Source organism: Furipterus horrens, unplaced genomic scaffold (assembly GCF_987537825.1).
Source record: "Furipterus horrens unplaced genomic scaffold, mFurHor1.1.pri manual_scaffold_5, whole genome shotgun sequence".
In the NCBI taxonomy this organism is placed as follows: domain Eukaryota; kingdom Metazoa; phylum Chordata; class Mammalia; order Chiroptera; family Furipteridae; genus Furipterus; species Furipterus horrens.
Window position 1 is genome coordinate 139959447 of NW_028327175.1, and position 17934 is coordinate 139977380.

At 36.9% G+C, this 17934-nt stretch overlaps 1 protein-coding gene across 1 annotated transcript in view; it reads right to left on the reverse strand.

Annotated features, from left to right (window-relative positions):
• HECTD2 (HECT domain E3 ubiquitin protein ligase 2) overlaps positions 1-17934 on the reverse strand; it is a 69390-nt gene that overhangs the window by 46787 nt on the left and 4669 nt on the right. The window contains exon 2 of the mRNA XM_090279250.1: positions 8313-8442. Within this exon, the coding sequence (XP_090135376.1) occupies positions 8313-8442 (130 nt within the window). The remainder of the gene's footprint in view (positions 1-8312; positions 8443-17934) is intronic.

A 17934-nucleotide genomic window follows, 5' to 3' on the forward strand; every position in this document is an offset into this window, starting at 1 on the left:
AATCATGCAATGAAAAAAACAAACAAATCTATGACTAATTTACTCAGAGAGATAAAAGACAGTACAACCAGGAAATAAGAGGGTGCTCTAAATAGAAATATTTAGAGAGAAAAATTCTTATTAATTAAAAGCATATTAGCAGAAATAAAATACTCAACAGGAGGTCAATAGAAGGGTTTTGAGGAAATTCTCTAAAATATAGAGAAAAAGGACAAAGAAATGGAAAGTAGGAATGAAAAAATTAAAAAATTTGGAGTTCAGAAAGTCTGGCTTTTGAGTAACAGAGGATCTAGGAAAAGAAAGGGGGTTGGGGACAGAAAAATCAGATGAAAGGAAATCATCAATACAAAATTTCTAGAAAGTTTCTTGGGATTCAGGGACATGAGCTGCTAGATGGAAAGGGCCTACCGACTGCATAGCACAAGGGATGGAAACAGACCCAGGCCAAAGCACAGCACTGTGCACTCTCAAACCCCCAAGACAAAGAGATGGTTCTATAAGCTTCCGGAGATATAGAGACAGAAGTAGAGCAATACAAAGGACTAAGATCAGAACAACCTTACATGACAGCTGTACTCTGCATAGACTACCACAGGATAATTTTAAAGCCTATCATCACCAACATCCTGATTACCTTTGTACTCTTCTTTTTTAACTGAAGAGAGAACGAAAGATGAGCCTATCCCAAATTGTTATCTGTACTTTGGCTTGTCTAGCCAGTGGATGAGGAAATCAGTTCTTGCTCTGCTATATGAATCAGCTAAGGACACTCAGTTCACTTCACTGCTTTAACCCAGGCAGGGTCCTCTTGACAGATGGAGAGGCCATAGTTATGCCAAACATCTAATATATACATAGTCCAGATCATGGGTCTGTCAGCTATCCCAATAACTGCCCTTAGAGTCCCATGCCTCACTCATGACCTTGCCCACTGACCTCCCCAGAATGGACTATGTGTTCTTGAGAAAGCTGAAGCCAGGTTTGATTCAGAGGTTCTGTTTAGATTATCATCTCCTGGGAATCTTCACCGAATAATGGCAATTATTGTAGCTTACATATTCAGGTATATGCTTGGTATTCAGTTTTTCAAAACTAAGTAGTATTGGTTCATGGAAATATACAAAGGTAACATGACTATTTTTTATTAAATTAAATTTATTGGGGTGACATTGGTTAACAAAATTATATTAAGTTTCAAGTGTACAATTCTATAATATAGTATCTGTATACTGCATTATGTGTTCACCACCCAAAGTCTAGTCCCCTTTCATCACCTTGTATTTGACCCCCTTTAGCTGGTAGATTACAGAGCCAGGATTCAAACCCACCCTGTTAAGTTACAAAACCTATGTTATTTCCATTATCAAGTAATGCAAAACCTACCACATATAAAAACCAGCAGCAAAACTAAACCCTAAATTTACATGGAAGTAGGAGCTAGTGAATTATGAAATGTCAAACAAAACAGAATAAAACAAAACTCAACAAGGATCAAAGTCAATATGTTGAAAAATTAATCCTTTAAATCATAAAACTTAGGTATAGAAGATACTTTACAACTCTTCTTTTTTCTTTTCCCCCCATCGTTCCCCACCCCACACCCGGTCCACCCCTTTTCCCACAGTCTATCACTTTACAACTCTTAATGCCCCACTTCCTCCTTCTATAAACGAGTCAGTGAAAGCTTGTGAGAGCTAAATTTGTCTAAGGTCACAATGACAGTTATTGGTAGTAGTTAAGCCAGTACTTTGGTACTGCTTTTGACTACTTCAGTTGCAGTGGGGAGCTGAAACAGGGAGAGACCAGAGGGGATTAGTCATAACAGGTGGTGTTTATATCATGGTCTATAGGATGACTTTTTTGAACATTTGGAAAGAAATAAAATTGAGGTGGGAGAGAGAAAGGAAGAAAGAGGGAGGACAAAACTCTGACTCACGTTAGCCATCAGAGCCAAATAAAGTGGTACATTCATTGGTTTTTGAAGATGTATTTTTTTTTTTTTACAAAGCTAAATGATGTGTATGTTTGTACGGGTCTAATTATAAAAGTATCCAAAGTCCTTTTCATAGAAGGTTATCTCTAATGAAATAGATGCCTTATACTGAGCAGATTTTAGAGAATTCCTTATAGCCTTGAGATAGGTTTGATATTTCAACAGGGCAAATGGGCCAGAAACCCAGAAAAAAGGCCTCCCATACATTTCCTCATTGAATAAATAACTTACTGAGTACAGACTCCATGTACCATGGGAGCTGGATCCTGGAGATACACAGATGAATTCAAAACTCAAGTAGATTGTTAATGCATTTACTCTTGGACCCCAAAATACCACTTCTAAGAATATCCTATAGATACACCTACATATGAACAAAATGACATATGTATAGTCATTCACGGTGGCATAGTTTACAATAGTAAAAGAACGAACACAACTCATTCCTTTTAATAGGATCTTATTAAATAAGTTATAATATGTCAATACAATGCAATATGGTTGTAAAAAAGAATAAGGAAGATTCTTTATGTGCTGATATCGAAAGATATACAGGATACATTAACTAAAACAAGGTGCTGGGCAATGTGTATGTAGTTACTTTTCTTTAAGAAAAGATAGAAAACGAGATTGTATATTTATATGTTTTCATTTGCATAAAAACACAGGAAAGAATACAAAAGACAGCAGCGAAGAGGGTGAAAGTGAGTCATCTGAACCATTTTTATAGTTTTGATATTTGAAATGCATAATTTCAAAAAATTAACTTTAATATAAAAAAAAAAGGATAGCCCTTTCTCTCTCCAAAAGAAAAGCTTAAGGAGCTTGCAAACCAGTAGAGACAGAGAAGTAAAACAGTGGTATCTCGGTACGGTACTCATTAATTCGCTCTGGAACTCATGAAGAGGGCTGAAACCAACGAGTACCGAACTGTTCGTGAGCTACCGTAAGACTGACTCGACCTCCGCCTCATTGAAAGAGAGGGGCGCCATGTGGCAAGCAAGCGCTGAAAGCTGAAACATTTTTTCTCAACAAAATGTGACGAGTACAGGGTTTGACAATTCCTGAAGCCGACGAGTGCCGAGCTATGAATGTAAATGCAGCAAGGTAGTCTAAGTTCCTGACAGATATACACCTCTCCCATAAGCATGGTGAAGAAAAGCAGGGTACTCACTCTGACCTACGGAAGCATCTTAGTGATTTAGTTCAAAATCAGTTCATTCTCCAAGGGTCATTTGAGGCCTTGGAGATACTTCTTCCAGGATAGGAATCGTAAAGCAACTATCACCAAGCCCTTTTCTCTCCCCAGATGGCAAGTCCTGTGCTGGGTTTCTTCTCACAGCTTGTTTCCCTGTCTGCCCCTCACGTTGCTCTTGGAGAAACTGTGAAAAACTCTGTGGTACTTCACCTGCAAATAGATTACAGGACCCCAAACACAGATCCAATCACATTTGAGCTAGGCTACCCTGTGCTTCCCTTGGCTATTTCAGAGTGGCAAAGATCATGGATGCATTTCTCTAGAGTGTGTAAAAACTGCACTGTTCATCATGTCATGGCCAGGCTCTTCTAGAGGAAACTCATGAAATGGACTGAGCTGGGAGAGGAACCAGGGCCCCGTCTACTCTTCCCTGAGTTACCAGAAAGTGCAGGTGTATTAAAAGGTTTGGGGAGACATCACTTCATTTCCTTTAAAGGTGCTCTGTGCTGCTTAAAAATGTTTTAAATAGTCTGAAAGGGGCATAATCACTTTTGAAAGGAGGATACAAAAGAGTAAGAGCGAATGTAGTGCTACCCCCCCCCCATTACTTATCATGTATATTGTTTCTCTGGAGATGTATCATCCCCGGCAGCTGTTATAGTAGGTAAAACTCCTACACTTCACTGATCTTGAAAAGGACAGCCAACTCAACAGGCACACCAAGTCACGTGCTCTACAGGCAGGAAAGGCATCCCTCAGCTGTTAGGCAAGCCCACGCTGGGCTTCTGCAGCTTCTGATACCACTTGAAGATCAGACGGGAGACAAGCTGTTAAGAGAATACCCAGCATAGGTCTTGCTACTAGAGAAGAGGGAGGAAAACTGTACTAACTGCCAAGAATGATGCATCGTTGAGAAAACCATCATATTGGCAAGTAAGAGAGGCTCCCCAAAAGATCAAGGAATTATAAACATGCTTACATTTGGAAGATTTAGTCGACTAATTCCCATTCAATAAAAGAATTCTCTCTGCAGTAGCCCTGACATATGAATGCCATGTCACACCTGAATCCAGGTGGCATCCAGATGGAACTGCTAGGAGAAGTCTTCATTAAGAGTTCCCATAAGGTAAAGGAAGTCTGCTAAGAGGTCTGTTCCTCTAGAGTGGTGTATACCAATGCTCCAATTTCAGGCTGGGACTGAGTGCAGGCTCCACAAGACTGGCACAGATGAGAGAGAAGCAAACACGTAGTGGGAACTCAAGTAAGTGGACCATATTCAGTCAATACATCCACCCAAGGAGAAGGCAGGCAGGTTGTGGGCATACAAGATAGCGAGCTAGGTTCAGAGCTCATGACATTAGTATAGACAGAATAGGAATCAGTGTGGAATCAAAAGCCAATGAATCTGAACAAACAGTCCAAACAAAGAAGGTTATAGCTGTCCATCCCTTCTTTTGGACTCCTTCTCATGATCCATATCAGACATTTCAATGTTCTTAAGGTTCCTATCCCTCTGTTGTGGACTTAACTGTTTATGCCAAAGAGATATGTTAAGTACTAGACCCCAGGACCTGTGAATGTGGCCTTATTAAAAAATAGATGTTGACGTAATCAATTTAAGATGAGGTTATACTGGATTAGGGTGGGCCCTGAGCCAATGGCTGGTGTTCCAAGTAAGAAGAAAGAACTTCAGACACAAAAGACACGCAGCAGAGAATGAATGTCTCGTAAAGAAACAGGCAGAGGTTAGAGTGGGGCATCTAAAAGCCAAGGGATACCAAGGATTTCTGGCAACCACCAGAAGCTAGGAGAAAGGCACTCAACAGATTGTCCCTCAGAACCTTCAAAAGAAACCAATCCTGCCAACATCTAGATTTCAGACTTCTGGCATCCTGAAACACGAGACAATAAATTTCTGTTGCTTCAAGCCACCAAGCTGTGGTACTTTGTTATGGCAGCCCTAGGGAACTAATACGGTCTCCAAGAAGACTGCTGAACTCAAGGCAAGAAGGAGTGAGTTTCCTGTCTCCATTTCCTCCTCCTGCTTCCTCTCTTCCCCTCTATTCCACAGTCTGAGTATAACGTGCCCTCTTCTTGCTGGAGCCAACATCTCAGCCTCAGTGCATGCATTCTTCCTTGATCTCATCCTCATAACATTTTTTTACTCTATCTGTTCATTTTATTATTCTATGTTCCTTCCTAATGTAATTTTAGCCTCTCCCTTTCTGTTAGATCCTCTCCCTTGACCATACTAATCTGCAAGACTCCACTGTTCTCGTCTTCCTCTCAGTTCAAACTACTCTAAAGGCAATCTACACTGTTCCTACATCCTCACCACTAATCTACCCTTTAACTTCGTACAGTCTGAATTCTCCTCACACCACTCCATTAAACTGTTCTCTTAAGTGACAAATCCTTACCTTGGCTCAGGGCTTACTCATCTTGTCCCCTCTTAGTAATAACACTCTTGACCAGATCCTCTTCTTGAAATTTTCTTTTTCCTCGATTTCTAAGTCATAGGACAACCTAGTTCTCTTATCTCTTTCAGAGCTCACTTCCTTTTCTTTCACCAACTCTCCTTTTAATGAAGGCATTATCCAAAATGACTTTTGGTTTTCCTTTCCTTTTTCCATCTTTGCCATTCATTAGCTTTGTAAATTCATGCAGGGCAAGTCACTGAAAACTCTATGTGGCTTTAATTTCCTTACCCTTAAAATGGGGAAATAATTTCTACCTCAGGACTCATTTTCTTTATTTCTATAATGTTATCACAATTACAGGTTTTTTGTTATTGTTGTGGGTTGGGGGCCTGAGACATATGGGCACTGGCGCCTCGTTGGGGTAAGACTGAAGTGATGGAATATGTGTGCTTGTCTGTGTGTGTAAATAAAGGAAGGAAGAAGTTATCAAAGGCAGAGGTTGATTAATGTTATAATGTAAATACTAATCTGAAAGAGTGCAGAATAGGTCTAGTAGAGTGTCAACAGAAAACCTGTGCAGAAATAACTGATGCTACATACAGTTTGTGGACATAGTCAACTTACCAGAAACTATATCCTTAAACTTTTCTAGTTTGGGTGTAAGGGATATTTAAATGTTATCAGATTTGTTTTGTTACAGAGCACGTGACAATTGAAATTATGCAAGTAATGTATATTTCCTGTGATAAAACAATATAGAGTTGTACACAGAATAGAACATACTAATAATATACATCCAGTCCTACTTTCCTGAGGAAGCCAGCAACAGAATGTTTTCTGCTACCTCTCTGTATGCTCAAAATAAGTAGAAAAGGTTCGCCTACACTTCAAGAAATTGGAGTCATATTCTACCTGTTAGTGTGTAACTTGCATTTTCCATTTTACAATGTATTGTGGGCATTTCTCCTTGACACTTAATATACATATTACATTTTTCTTGATAGAGGCATAGTATTTACAATATGGATTACCATAATTTAGTTAACCCATTCATTTAACTTGCTTTAAATAAACTATTATAAACAACATACATTCTTTCCGTATAGCTTTGTATCTATGTTATTTCCTTAGAATACTAGAAATGAAATTACTGAGTCACTGAGTATATAAACATTTAAAAATTTGAGTATATGTCAATAATTTGCCCTCCAGAAAAGTTTTATCAATTGTCAAGCCCTTCACTCATAAAAGTGCCAGTTTTCACACCCGTTAGACAACAGTACAAATATAAATCCTTTTATTCTCTGCAACTTAGTTGGGAAATGTTAACTCCTTGTTTTGATTTGTACTTTTTAAAATACTGGTGAGATTGAGCATCCTTTCACATGTATATTAACTGTTCATATTTCCTTTTTGATTAGTCTGTTCACACCCTTTGCCATTCCTACAGGAATGTTCATTTTACAGATCTATTAATGAGCTTAATGAGTCAAGGATATGTTTTTCACTGATTAAGATGCTTGTACTTGAACTCTGTTTATGATTTTTAAAAATTCCTATAGCAGTTTTAACTTGCCTTTTGTGTTCAAACTTACCGAGTTTTTGTTTTATGGCTGTTGGCATTGTTGTCATTCCAAGAATTTTATTATAAAAAGAATGTCCTTAGTTTTCTTCTAGTAGTTTTATAGTCTTTTAAAAATCTAAAGTTATTTTCAACAGTTTAGCCAGTTGGCCTAACTCCATTTTTTGAATAATTTCATACCATTTGTGCACAATATTCTTTACTGATTTATTTCCATGTATTTGATTATCTTGGTGGCAATGTTATCATTAGCACAGTTTTATAACATATGGTACCATGGAGGAACGAGCTCCCTCACTTTTTTTTTGAATCCTCCCAGACATTTAATCTTATAGATCAAATACAGCATCATTTTCTTGTTCCCCCCTGAAAACGGTTGAAAATTTATTAAATGTAGAGAGCAAATTGGGTGTACCTCACATCACTATAATACTTACATTAAGTTTTTCTATTCACACCACTTTTTTGTCTTTGATAAAGTTTTATAGTTTTCCTTACATAGGCTTTGCTCCCTTTCTTTTAGTTTATTTCTAAGTATTTACTAAATTTTCCGCCAAGCCTGCTAATTGATGACTGCTCAAATAAAGGAAATCTATTGAGTTTTCATATATTTGCATTCTGTCTGGCTCCCTAACCAAACTTTCTTATTATTTATGAGCTTTGTATTTAACTCTCTTACTCTTTCTTGTTTTGTTTCTTTAAATATTTATGCAGTTTGTTTCTTTTTCTTATTGTATTAATTACCTAGACCTACCATAACAATCATAACTGCTGGATAATTAAAATCTACTTTTTCTTTTTCTTTTTTTTCCCCCTTATCCTCACTGGAGGACATTTTTCCATTGCGTTCAGAGGGAGTGGAAGAGAGAGAGAAACGTCCATATGAGAAAGAAACATCGATTGGTTGCCTCCCATACGCGCCTAGACTGGGGATCGTATGTGTCCAGCCAAGGAATTAAACACGCAACCTTTTGGTTACAGGACAACGCTCCAACCAACTGAGCCATACTAGCCAGGGCAATATTTACTTTTTCAATAGTTTTAAAGTATACTTTCAATCAAGGTATACAGATTATGTGTACTTTTAATAATTAAAATTACATTATTTGTTTATTTTACCATTCTTGACGTTAGGGAAAGCAAGATGTGTAGGTGAACTTCTGTTTTCAGCGGCTTCTTTCTTCTGGTTAACAGTTGAAATAACACTGCTGAAAGTGGAAATTTGGACTTTGGATCCTCTGTCCAAACCCTAAAAACAGAAAAATTAACATTGCAACATAATTTCTACTAGCTATATTTAAATCATTTTATTGTGGAAATCATAAACATTTATAATAGATTTTAATTTGATGGTAAGTATAGGATAGATAAAAAATGTAGTATATAACATTACTTATATTTTCTAGGACCAAATTGTTTTAGGTACAAAATGAAAACAATCATATCATCTAACTGCTTACAAATTAATAAAGTTTGGAAATGTGGATAATAATAGTACCTTCCTCACAGAGTTATTGTGAGGTTTAACTAGGATAATGTGTATAAAATAATTAACAGAGCTCCTTGTACAAAGTACACACTTCATTCAAGCTGACTGCCACTTTAATTTTGTATTTAGATAACACTATTCTTCTGACCTCCAGAAATATTTTCAATAGTTAACACGCATGTGATACTTCTCAAGTCAATTCATTGAATGTTTTCTTGTTTTCTGGTGCAATTTTAAAAGTTCCGGCAAAAAGATAAACAAGAGGTCATTTCTTTCTAAACTCTGTGATTATACTTAGGGTGGACCAGGATTTAAAAAAAAAATAGTGCTAAGCACTTAGGCATCCTGGATACAGATAACAGAGCAATCTCCCTATAACATAGACTCTATTCATTAACACACTTTCCATGAAATAACTATAAAATTCATAAAGTATAACTGATCTGTATTTTATAATTATAAACCATATTATACTATAACTGCAATATCCAGCTGCAGAGCTACCTCAAGGTATATTCTCAGCTCTCAGCTCTTTCCAGATTATGGTGTGTTCTCACTTCCAGATGCTTAATAGAATATAGTAATTAATTCCTTAACATTCACTTCTTAGTTGTTAGTGTAATTTCTTTGCTTTAATAGGACAGGGTTTCTTTTTCATCTCCTCCTTCCCCATTCACCAGCTTGATTTCCATTTACCTTTTTAGAATCAGTTCATGTGCCATGTAGCAAAAATACTTACCCTCACCAAATAAGTAATTCTCCCACATTTCTCACTATCTTACAGACAGCTGGAGCCATCTAATTAATTCTAATAGGCCACAAGTAGAAATGACTTTGGGGGATGAGGAAGTACTAGTGCATTTGAGGCATTAGGGTGGGCAAGCCTTCAGCTCCCCTCTCTCTTCCTCCACTGTGACAACCATGGAGGATACAATTTGAGATGTTAGATCATCCATTGGCCTAGGTCTCTGAGTGACCATGTGGAGTAGAGCCACTCTGACCAATGTCATATTATACAATTAACAATAAATATCTAAAGTTTTCAAACACTGAAACTTGGAGCTACTTTGAAAATGACGCATAAGCTAGGCTATCCTATCATAACTTCTCTGCAAAGATTTTTCTAGTGGTCCCGATTTCCACAAAAACCAATCACTCTTATTTATTGCTTGTAATTAACTTAAATTATATACTGGTCATGCTGGACAGAAATCCCTTATTTATCACAGAGCATGACATCCAGAGAATTTTGTGCATAGATCCTGCACTTCAGATACATTTATTATATTTTTCTCTTTCAAAAAGAGATTAATATAGAAAATAACCAGAAAGAATAAATTTCAAACATTATACACACAGAATTTAAAAGTTAGAAATTATTTAATACCTTTATTTCACAGATGAGGAAATTGGAATTGTCTGAGACTCTCCTAAAGTCATTCAACTAACAAGACATGTGACAGATACTAAACAAGAACTTGAGGAATACTTCTATGATGAAAATACTACATGCAATTTTTTGTGTGTGACATCTTTGGCTGCTCATGGAATTTATTGTTTTTTTTGTCAGCTTTACTTGTTTTTGCTTGCTTCTTGGCTAAATTTCAGCTCATTGAAATCTAAGTTAATATTCTGTTAGGATTAGCCTACATGACCAGCCTACACAAGTTAAACATATTGCCTAACTGAAATCAAGTAGTCTTCTAATAGATTTTAGTTATCAATCTGAAGTTTCAGAATCATACACAACATCTACCTAGGGTCTTGAATGGGTGCTCAATAAATGATTTATTCCTGTGGTAACAACATATTAAAACAAGTCCTTCATTGAGTACTTGGTATATGCTAGTAGTCTATTAGGTGCCTTAATACAGCATCCAATGAGATATGTATTTACACCCCATTTTAACAATGAGGAAATGAAAGTACCATGCCCAAGTCCACAGAGCTGGTAAGCGGCAATTCAGACTCGAGTCTGAATGACCCTGACATCTGTACTCTTAAGACAATTAAATCTCAGAGTCTCTTACTTTAGTAACTATCATGCATTCAGGGCTTATTGTGTATAGTTGGTGTGTTACATATATCAACCTGTTTTCACAATAAGCTTTGTGGCTGATATTACCTTCTATACTTTTATAGATATATACTGAATGTACTTTGTCCCTGGCTGGTTTGGCTCAGTGGATTGAGCGTCGGCCTGCGAGCTAAGTGTCGCTGGTTCGATCTTCCAGTCAGGGCACATCAGAGAAGGAAAACTCTGACTCCAAAAAACCTCCGCTGCCTTGCGGCATACCTCTTTAGGGGAAAGCTAGGGGAGTAAACCCCGACAGAAAATCCGGAGCCGGAGTCCCTAAGGCGGTTTGACATTGTAGTCAACACCGGCAACTCCTGCGGCGCACCTGAAGCCAAGCTGTATTGACTCCGTCTTTCCCTTGGACCCTTCAGCTGCGAAGAGAGGGGGGGTCTGCTGCATGGGCAACAGCAGACCCTCCATATCACCCTGCCCAGGCTCTGTAGCTTCAGCTCCACTGGAGAGGACACTCCAGCGTCATCGTAAGATGTCGATTCAACACGGGAGGAGACAGATACCGTGTCACTCCCGAGTCGGACTGCACAGCCATTCTCGGCGGTGCAGATAGACTCTTAAGAAGCTACACCATCGTCTCTCGAGACGGACGGCTGCCGACTGAATGTACTTTAATAACTTCAGGAGCAACTCACCTAACCAGAGAAAATTAACAGAAGCACAAAAACTAAGCATACTTTAGGGAAACTCTGATGTCCTAGCAATCTAGGAAAGGCTCAATATTTTATTTTCCTACCCCTTCTTAATAAAAGGAGGTCCCAAAGAGCACTGCTTAGTTCACGTGTGAAAACTCCAAATAATAAAAAATCACAGGTAACTGATTAAATCAACAGTTATTCGACAACCATCATTTCTAATTTTTAGTAGATTTATAATGTAGATTCCCAAGGACAACAGGGAAAATTGGAGAAAGAGATAAATAAGACAATGATACCCAATAATTTTCTATAGAACAATCTTAGTAAATAAAATAATTTGCATAACCTTGGTAAATTGAAGCAATATGCTCAAGTTTACAGAACTAGAATGTTGATTAGGAAAATAAAACCAAAATAAACTACACATTTGAAAAAGTAAATCAGTCCTTGCAATAAATATTAGAATACTTAAGAAAGGATTTTTAACTACTGGACCGAGTTTGCTCATTTGTATATTTTGTTCTATTAGAATATCTTAAATAATAGTGGAAACACATGCCAAATTTTATGTCGTATATACTTCATTCATACATGCTAATTAATAAGAGCAACCAACTTGTAAAATTAGGTCAATGAGTGGCCCATCAGTAATAGAGCTTTGCTAACTTAGCTGTAAATATCTACAATAACTTAATATATCAAGGGCATTTTTCATTGACAACCATTGCAGATGTTATCCAAGACTGATCAATAGTAAGATTCAGAGAGCAGTGTAGTTGGAATATAGAATCAGAACTTGAAAACAGTCCCCTGAGATGAGACTAGAAAGGTAGGCAGGGACCTTATCATGAAGGCTTATCCTGGAAGGGGATAGAGAAAAATCAGTGAGGACTCATAAGCATATGATCATAGTGTGATCATATCTATGCCTTGGAAAAACCCCTGTGGCAGCAGTGTAGGGAACAGACTGAAGGGGAGTTAGTACAAGAAGCTAAACCAAGAGTATTGGAAGAAATTAAGTCTGAAATGTGACAGCAGTAACGGAATAAAGGAAAATGACAGCCAGGACCAAAACAATGACAAAATGGTAACAGCTAGTTCAGGTCCAAATGTGAAACACAGCAGAATCACAGAACCCTTCCATAAATGACAAAACAAATGGAATAAACAAAGTAAAATGACTTATTTCAAATTTCAGGAAAATAGACATACCAGACTTCTCACCATAGAGAGGGCATATATGATTTAAGAATGTGTAAAAACCTGAAGAATATTCTAGACTGGTTTATATAAATATATGATTTGTGATGAATGACTAGAAAATGAACTAATGTTCACTAGGCAAAAGCATGCTTCTCATACCAAAATAACTATATTCTTCTAATTGACAGGGTTGTCATTATGCTGCTGTTATATATCAGTTGTTATGCAAAACTAACAGAAGGTCAGAACCATGGGAAATACTGGCATGTGTAATCTGAGCTGACAAAGATTAAGAATGAATGGCTAGAGATAAGATATCCAAGAAGGTACTCTGTTAAAAACTAAGAAAGGATGAAGTTTCAAGAAAAATAGCAGTCAACACCATTACATGATGGAGGGTGGTGAGGTCTCAAATGTGCCTACAAGGATGAGCCACTGTGAAATCTTGGGGGCAGTGGAGACAACAGATGCCGAGGAATGGGGTGGCGGAAACCATCATGAAATGGATGGTCAAAGGAATGGGAGCTTGGAAGACGAAAGCAATGAGCAGGGATTGCTCTGTCCTGAAGCTTTATGGAAAGGGAGAAAGGCCAGTGGCTGGAAGGGTGAAAGGTCTGAGGGAAAACGCACAGCTGCCAAATCCAAAGTCAGTTTCTCTGGTCCCCAGGGCATTCCTGCTAGCCTTTGTGCAGGAATAACCATGGACTGGAGCAGAGATGGGCACCCAACTGAAAGGCACTCAGCTGAAAGGCAGTCCCCTGTAGGCCACCTGTGTGACATGAAAGACAATGGTACTTCCTAGGGTGTCAACTAGAGGAGGTCTTTCCAAATTTTAGATGGAGGAATGTGGAAAAGAGTGACCAACCGAGAGAGAGAGAGAGAATAGCACAGGCACAGGGAGCAGCGGTTTTTGTTCCTGTTTGCTTTCTGGTTCTCATCTACGTGCATCATTCCATTACATCTCATTTTTCCAAAAAGAGGCATAAGGTGGCCTGATTTTCTGTTCCTTGTAAATCATAAAAGCTTAAACAACACACAATAAAAGCCTTGGTCCAGTAAGTCTCCTGTTTGCCAGGTGACTGTGCTCTTGATACTTTATACCTGAGATGATATGAAATTAATAATGCACAATTTCAAAGGTTGACAATGCATTATAGATTAACAAGAACAAACCCATAAAACAGCAGTTGCCCCATACTAGCTTGCACAAGAGAAATCTTACACATAACCTAAGACTTTGATGAGGAAAAACAGGGCAGTATGTGTTGTGCGACAGTAAACTGATTAGCTAAAAATTAGAGAATCAAATCAAGAGGTTATTGGGTATTAATATGGCACCAAACTTCAGACTAAACTAAAGATTAGAGAATGTTACAAGTCTTCTGAGAATTGTATCTCCCAGTTGTTACATGTCATTTCCTAGGAGTTTTGGAAGTGTTATCTATGAGTCCCACAGAAGGAGAACTCTATAGATGAAGTCCTGGAATGTGGCCAGTCTACAAATAAGGGCTGGATGTGTTGAAGAACAGATAGTAGCAGGATACCCAAGCAGCTGTTACAGCTTGAAGATAAGTACAAACAAAGGACACAGGAGAAAAAACACTTTAAGAATTCATTGAGAAAAAAACTCAAAATATTTAAACCTGGCAAAATAAACAACAGACTTGACTCTAAGCAAAGGCTGACCAAGGGTTTTAGTAAACATGAGAAAAATTTCAGGTTCCTATTTCCCAACTACGTAATCTAGATCTGCATGGTCTTTTTGAATACACAATTGCATAGATTACAGGTAAGATTATAATACAAAATAATATCAAGAATTTAAACAAATACTTAAGAGTACCTGTTCTGCTCCTGTTAACACATAATTAAGTGTTGTCAACCTTATTTAAAATTTTATTGTAATACATGAGTTCCTGCTTTCAACCTTTACCAAGGAACAGACTATGTCTGAGTTAAATTTTATATAAGGTTGGGTTAAGTTTTGTCATATTTTTCTATCAAATGCCAATAAGAAGGATATTCATGGTTTTCCATGATAGATTTTGTATTGAACATAAAGTTCTATTCTATTAAAACTTCTGGTAAAATCTACTTTGTTCATCTTCTATTCCCAAAAGTTGCCTCAGACAATAAACATTTCTGTTCATGTTGATCTCAAACAAATTTGTTAAAAGAACAGTGGTTGGTTCTGTTCCATAATGAAACGTTTAAACATAATATCTCACTATATTAGGATCTCTGAATGAAAACATTTTAAATGGAATGTCTATGTCTACAAAAGTCATTATTCATAATATATTTTAAACTACTAGCTTTGCAAACAAGCTGGAAGTGCTTGAATTAAAACTATATCGAGTGAAAATTAAGTTGCATTCTAGCTATCTGTTTAGACAGGTCAGACTAGATGAGTCTCATTTACTAAAGAGACAGCATACAACAAAGGCAGAGGCAGACGGGCTGCACTTCGGTCCGGTCGGCTCTGTGCAAAGTGTCACAAGGGATCTAGTCACCAGGATATGTTTAACTTGAGAAGAATGTACATGATGCACTTTAGAGAATGCTCCATACAATAAATAATGATGGGGCATTCTAAAATGTCCATTAATACTTGGTTAATTGGAAAATTCATTATATATAATACCTGTCATCATTAATGCCAAATAAAAAGCCTTAATGGTAATAGTACAAAGGAAATTCAACATACGTTAGGGTAGGGGTTTATATACTTTCTGGTCTCAAGACTCCTTTACAATCTTAAAAAGTATTATATATCTCTACTAATTCATTTACAAATAACAATAAAACTGTTTACAGAAAAATAACTGTATTTTCCCAAACAAAAAAAAATTAGTGAGAAGAATGGCAGTGCTTCACATTTTGTAAATCAATCTTTTAATATCTGGTTTAATAGAAGACAGCTGGATTCTGATATCTACCTCTGCACTCAGTTTTTTTGCAATCTCACGTGTCATGGAGCCTCTAGAAAACTACACTGTCAACTCATGAGAAAATGAGCAGGAATAAGACAAGACAAATAACATCTTTCTGTCATTGTAAAAACAGTTTTGACCTCATGGACCACACTTTGAGGACTGCCACAATAGGGATAAAGGTTAATCGGAACTAAGAATGAATTTAAGAAATCTTGGGAGGACATGAAGATATCATTTAAATCTGCACTGGGTAATATAGCCATTTGCCACATGTGGCTATTGAGCACTTGAAATGTGCTAGTCTAACTTGAGATATCTAGTGAGTGTAAAACACACAATTTTCAAAGACAGTATAAAAAGAGGTAAAACCTCATTAGGCATCTACATTGATTAGTGTTGAAATGGTGAGTTTCTGGATATGTTGGATTAAATAAAATATATTATTAAAATTAACTCTACCTCTTTATTGCTATTTCTTTTAATGTGGCTACTAGAAAAATTTAAATTACATATGTGGTTCACACTATATTTCTAACTGGACAGAGCTGATTTAGATATTCCTAAACTAGATCCAACCCAACATATACTCTCAGGAAACAAGAATAGAATTATTATTCTGACTCACGACTTTCCTGCATCATTTTGGAAGAAGGGTTTTTGCTGGAAAGTTAACAAATTTAAATATGGTATAAAATACTCTATTGATAGAGAATAAAAGATGTCTGAATGAATAAAAACTAAGTTCCCTGCTTTGGTAATTTCTGATATGTATATAGGGACAATGACAATCTGAATACCTTTGGCCATATCTCACTGAAGTTTATTTTTCAAATCCAGAAATGAATATTTCGGCAGTAGGTTAATTGCTCCAGTCTCAAGGAGTCCAGGGACCATCTATGATACACAGAAAAGCTACAAAAGAGTGTGTGGCTTCCTGAGATACTAAGCAAAGGTTATTGTGTTGAAAGATTGGTGAAAAAATATATTTATATGTTTTAAGTTTAAATAGAAAGCACTTAAGATACTCTGCTTTACCAACTTTTTAAATCAATTGACCTTAACTACCAGTTAGGGCCACATCAGATGAGAGGCCTCAACTGTATTGAAGCTATAAAGGAGACTATTTTAGGCCCTGTTACTGGGTAAAGTTATTTTGTTTTTTGTTCTTGTTTTTTGTTTTCACAGTTCCCTACTAGGATGCTGGATTATAAAATTAGAAGTGCTAACTTTGTTCTACATCTTTCTAGTAAGATGTGAAAAATTAGCTACTTTCAAGGGGAGGACTTCCCTCCCAAACTAAATAACACCAACCTAAGTGAAAATTGCTGCCTTTAGGTGATATAAATCACATCCTTCACAGGAGACTAGGAAATAAGGATGTGGATTCTGAAACAAAATTTCGACACCAAGAAATATCACAATACAATTGATAGTAGAGATAACTGAAAATTAACCTAATTTAATACAAAAGAAATGTTGGTCCTGAAACTCAGAAATTTCAGAATTTATCAGAAAGGCAAGGTGGCATGGGAGATTTTATTCACTTAACTTACAACATAGGAAAACAAGAAACAGCATCAATAGATGTGGGATTTGATGTAGTCACAATTCCTTGACCAATTTCTTGTTCTTTAATAAAAACACCTGGATCAAAACCAAGTTCATTTGAAACATAGCTTTCTGTAATGACTAGGTGCAAACTTTAGATTGACTGCAATTAAACTCAATAGTAAAATTTCAGTAATTTCCATTTTTAAGAGGCACGTCCACTTATTATACTCATTTCCCCCAAAACGTTTTCTGACTGCTTACAAAATGACACCAAATTACCAATATCAACTTGAGAACAGCTAGTTATTAACATAAGGCTTAGGAGTCTAACATTTCTGCAATACAGGAAGGGATCCCTCACCCATAGACTAAACTATAATACTAGGGGGTGAAAAAAGCAGGGAAATATACATATGTGATGTATTTTTGTAATATTTGTGATTTACTTAATTGCTTAAAACACCTTTGCTGCCATAGCTTTCATTCTCTGCCACCTCACCTCTTGTTTAGAACATAGTAGACAAAGGGCACAAGATTTTCCATAGAGGAGATTGTTCCAGACACCTAGAATGATGTGGTTTATGTAAGTTCACACATGCATATGCTTATTTGGAGTGATGTTGGCTGGATTGCCTTTTTTATGTAAACATTTTTCTCTAAGAGAACTCATCTGGAAACGCTAGAATCTTTTCCCTAAAAACTTTCTTCCTGTCATTCCTGTTATCTAGCCAGGTTTCACATCACGTAGATTCTTCCACCCCTTACACTTTAACACATGGCCACCACCCAGGAGAATGTACCCTTCATCTCTGGAATGAACTAAAAGCTCCTTCTT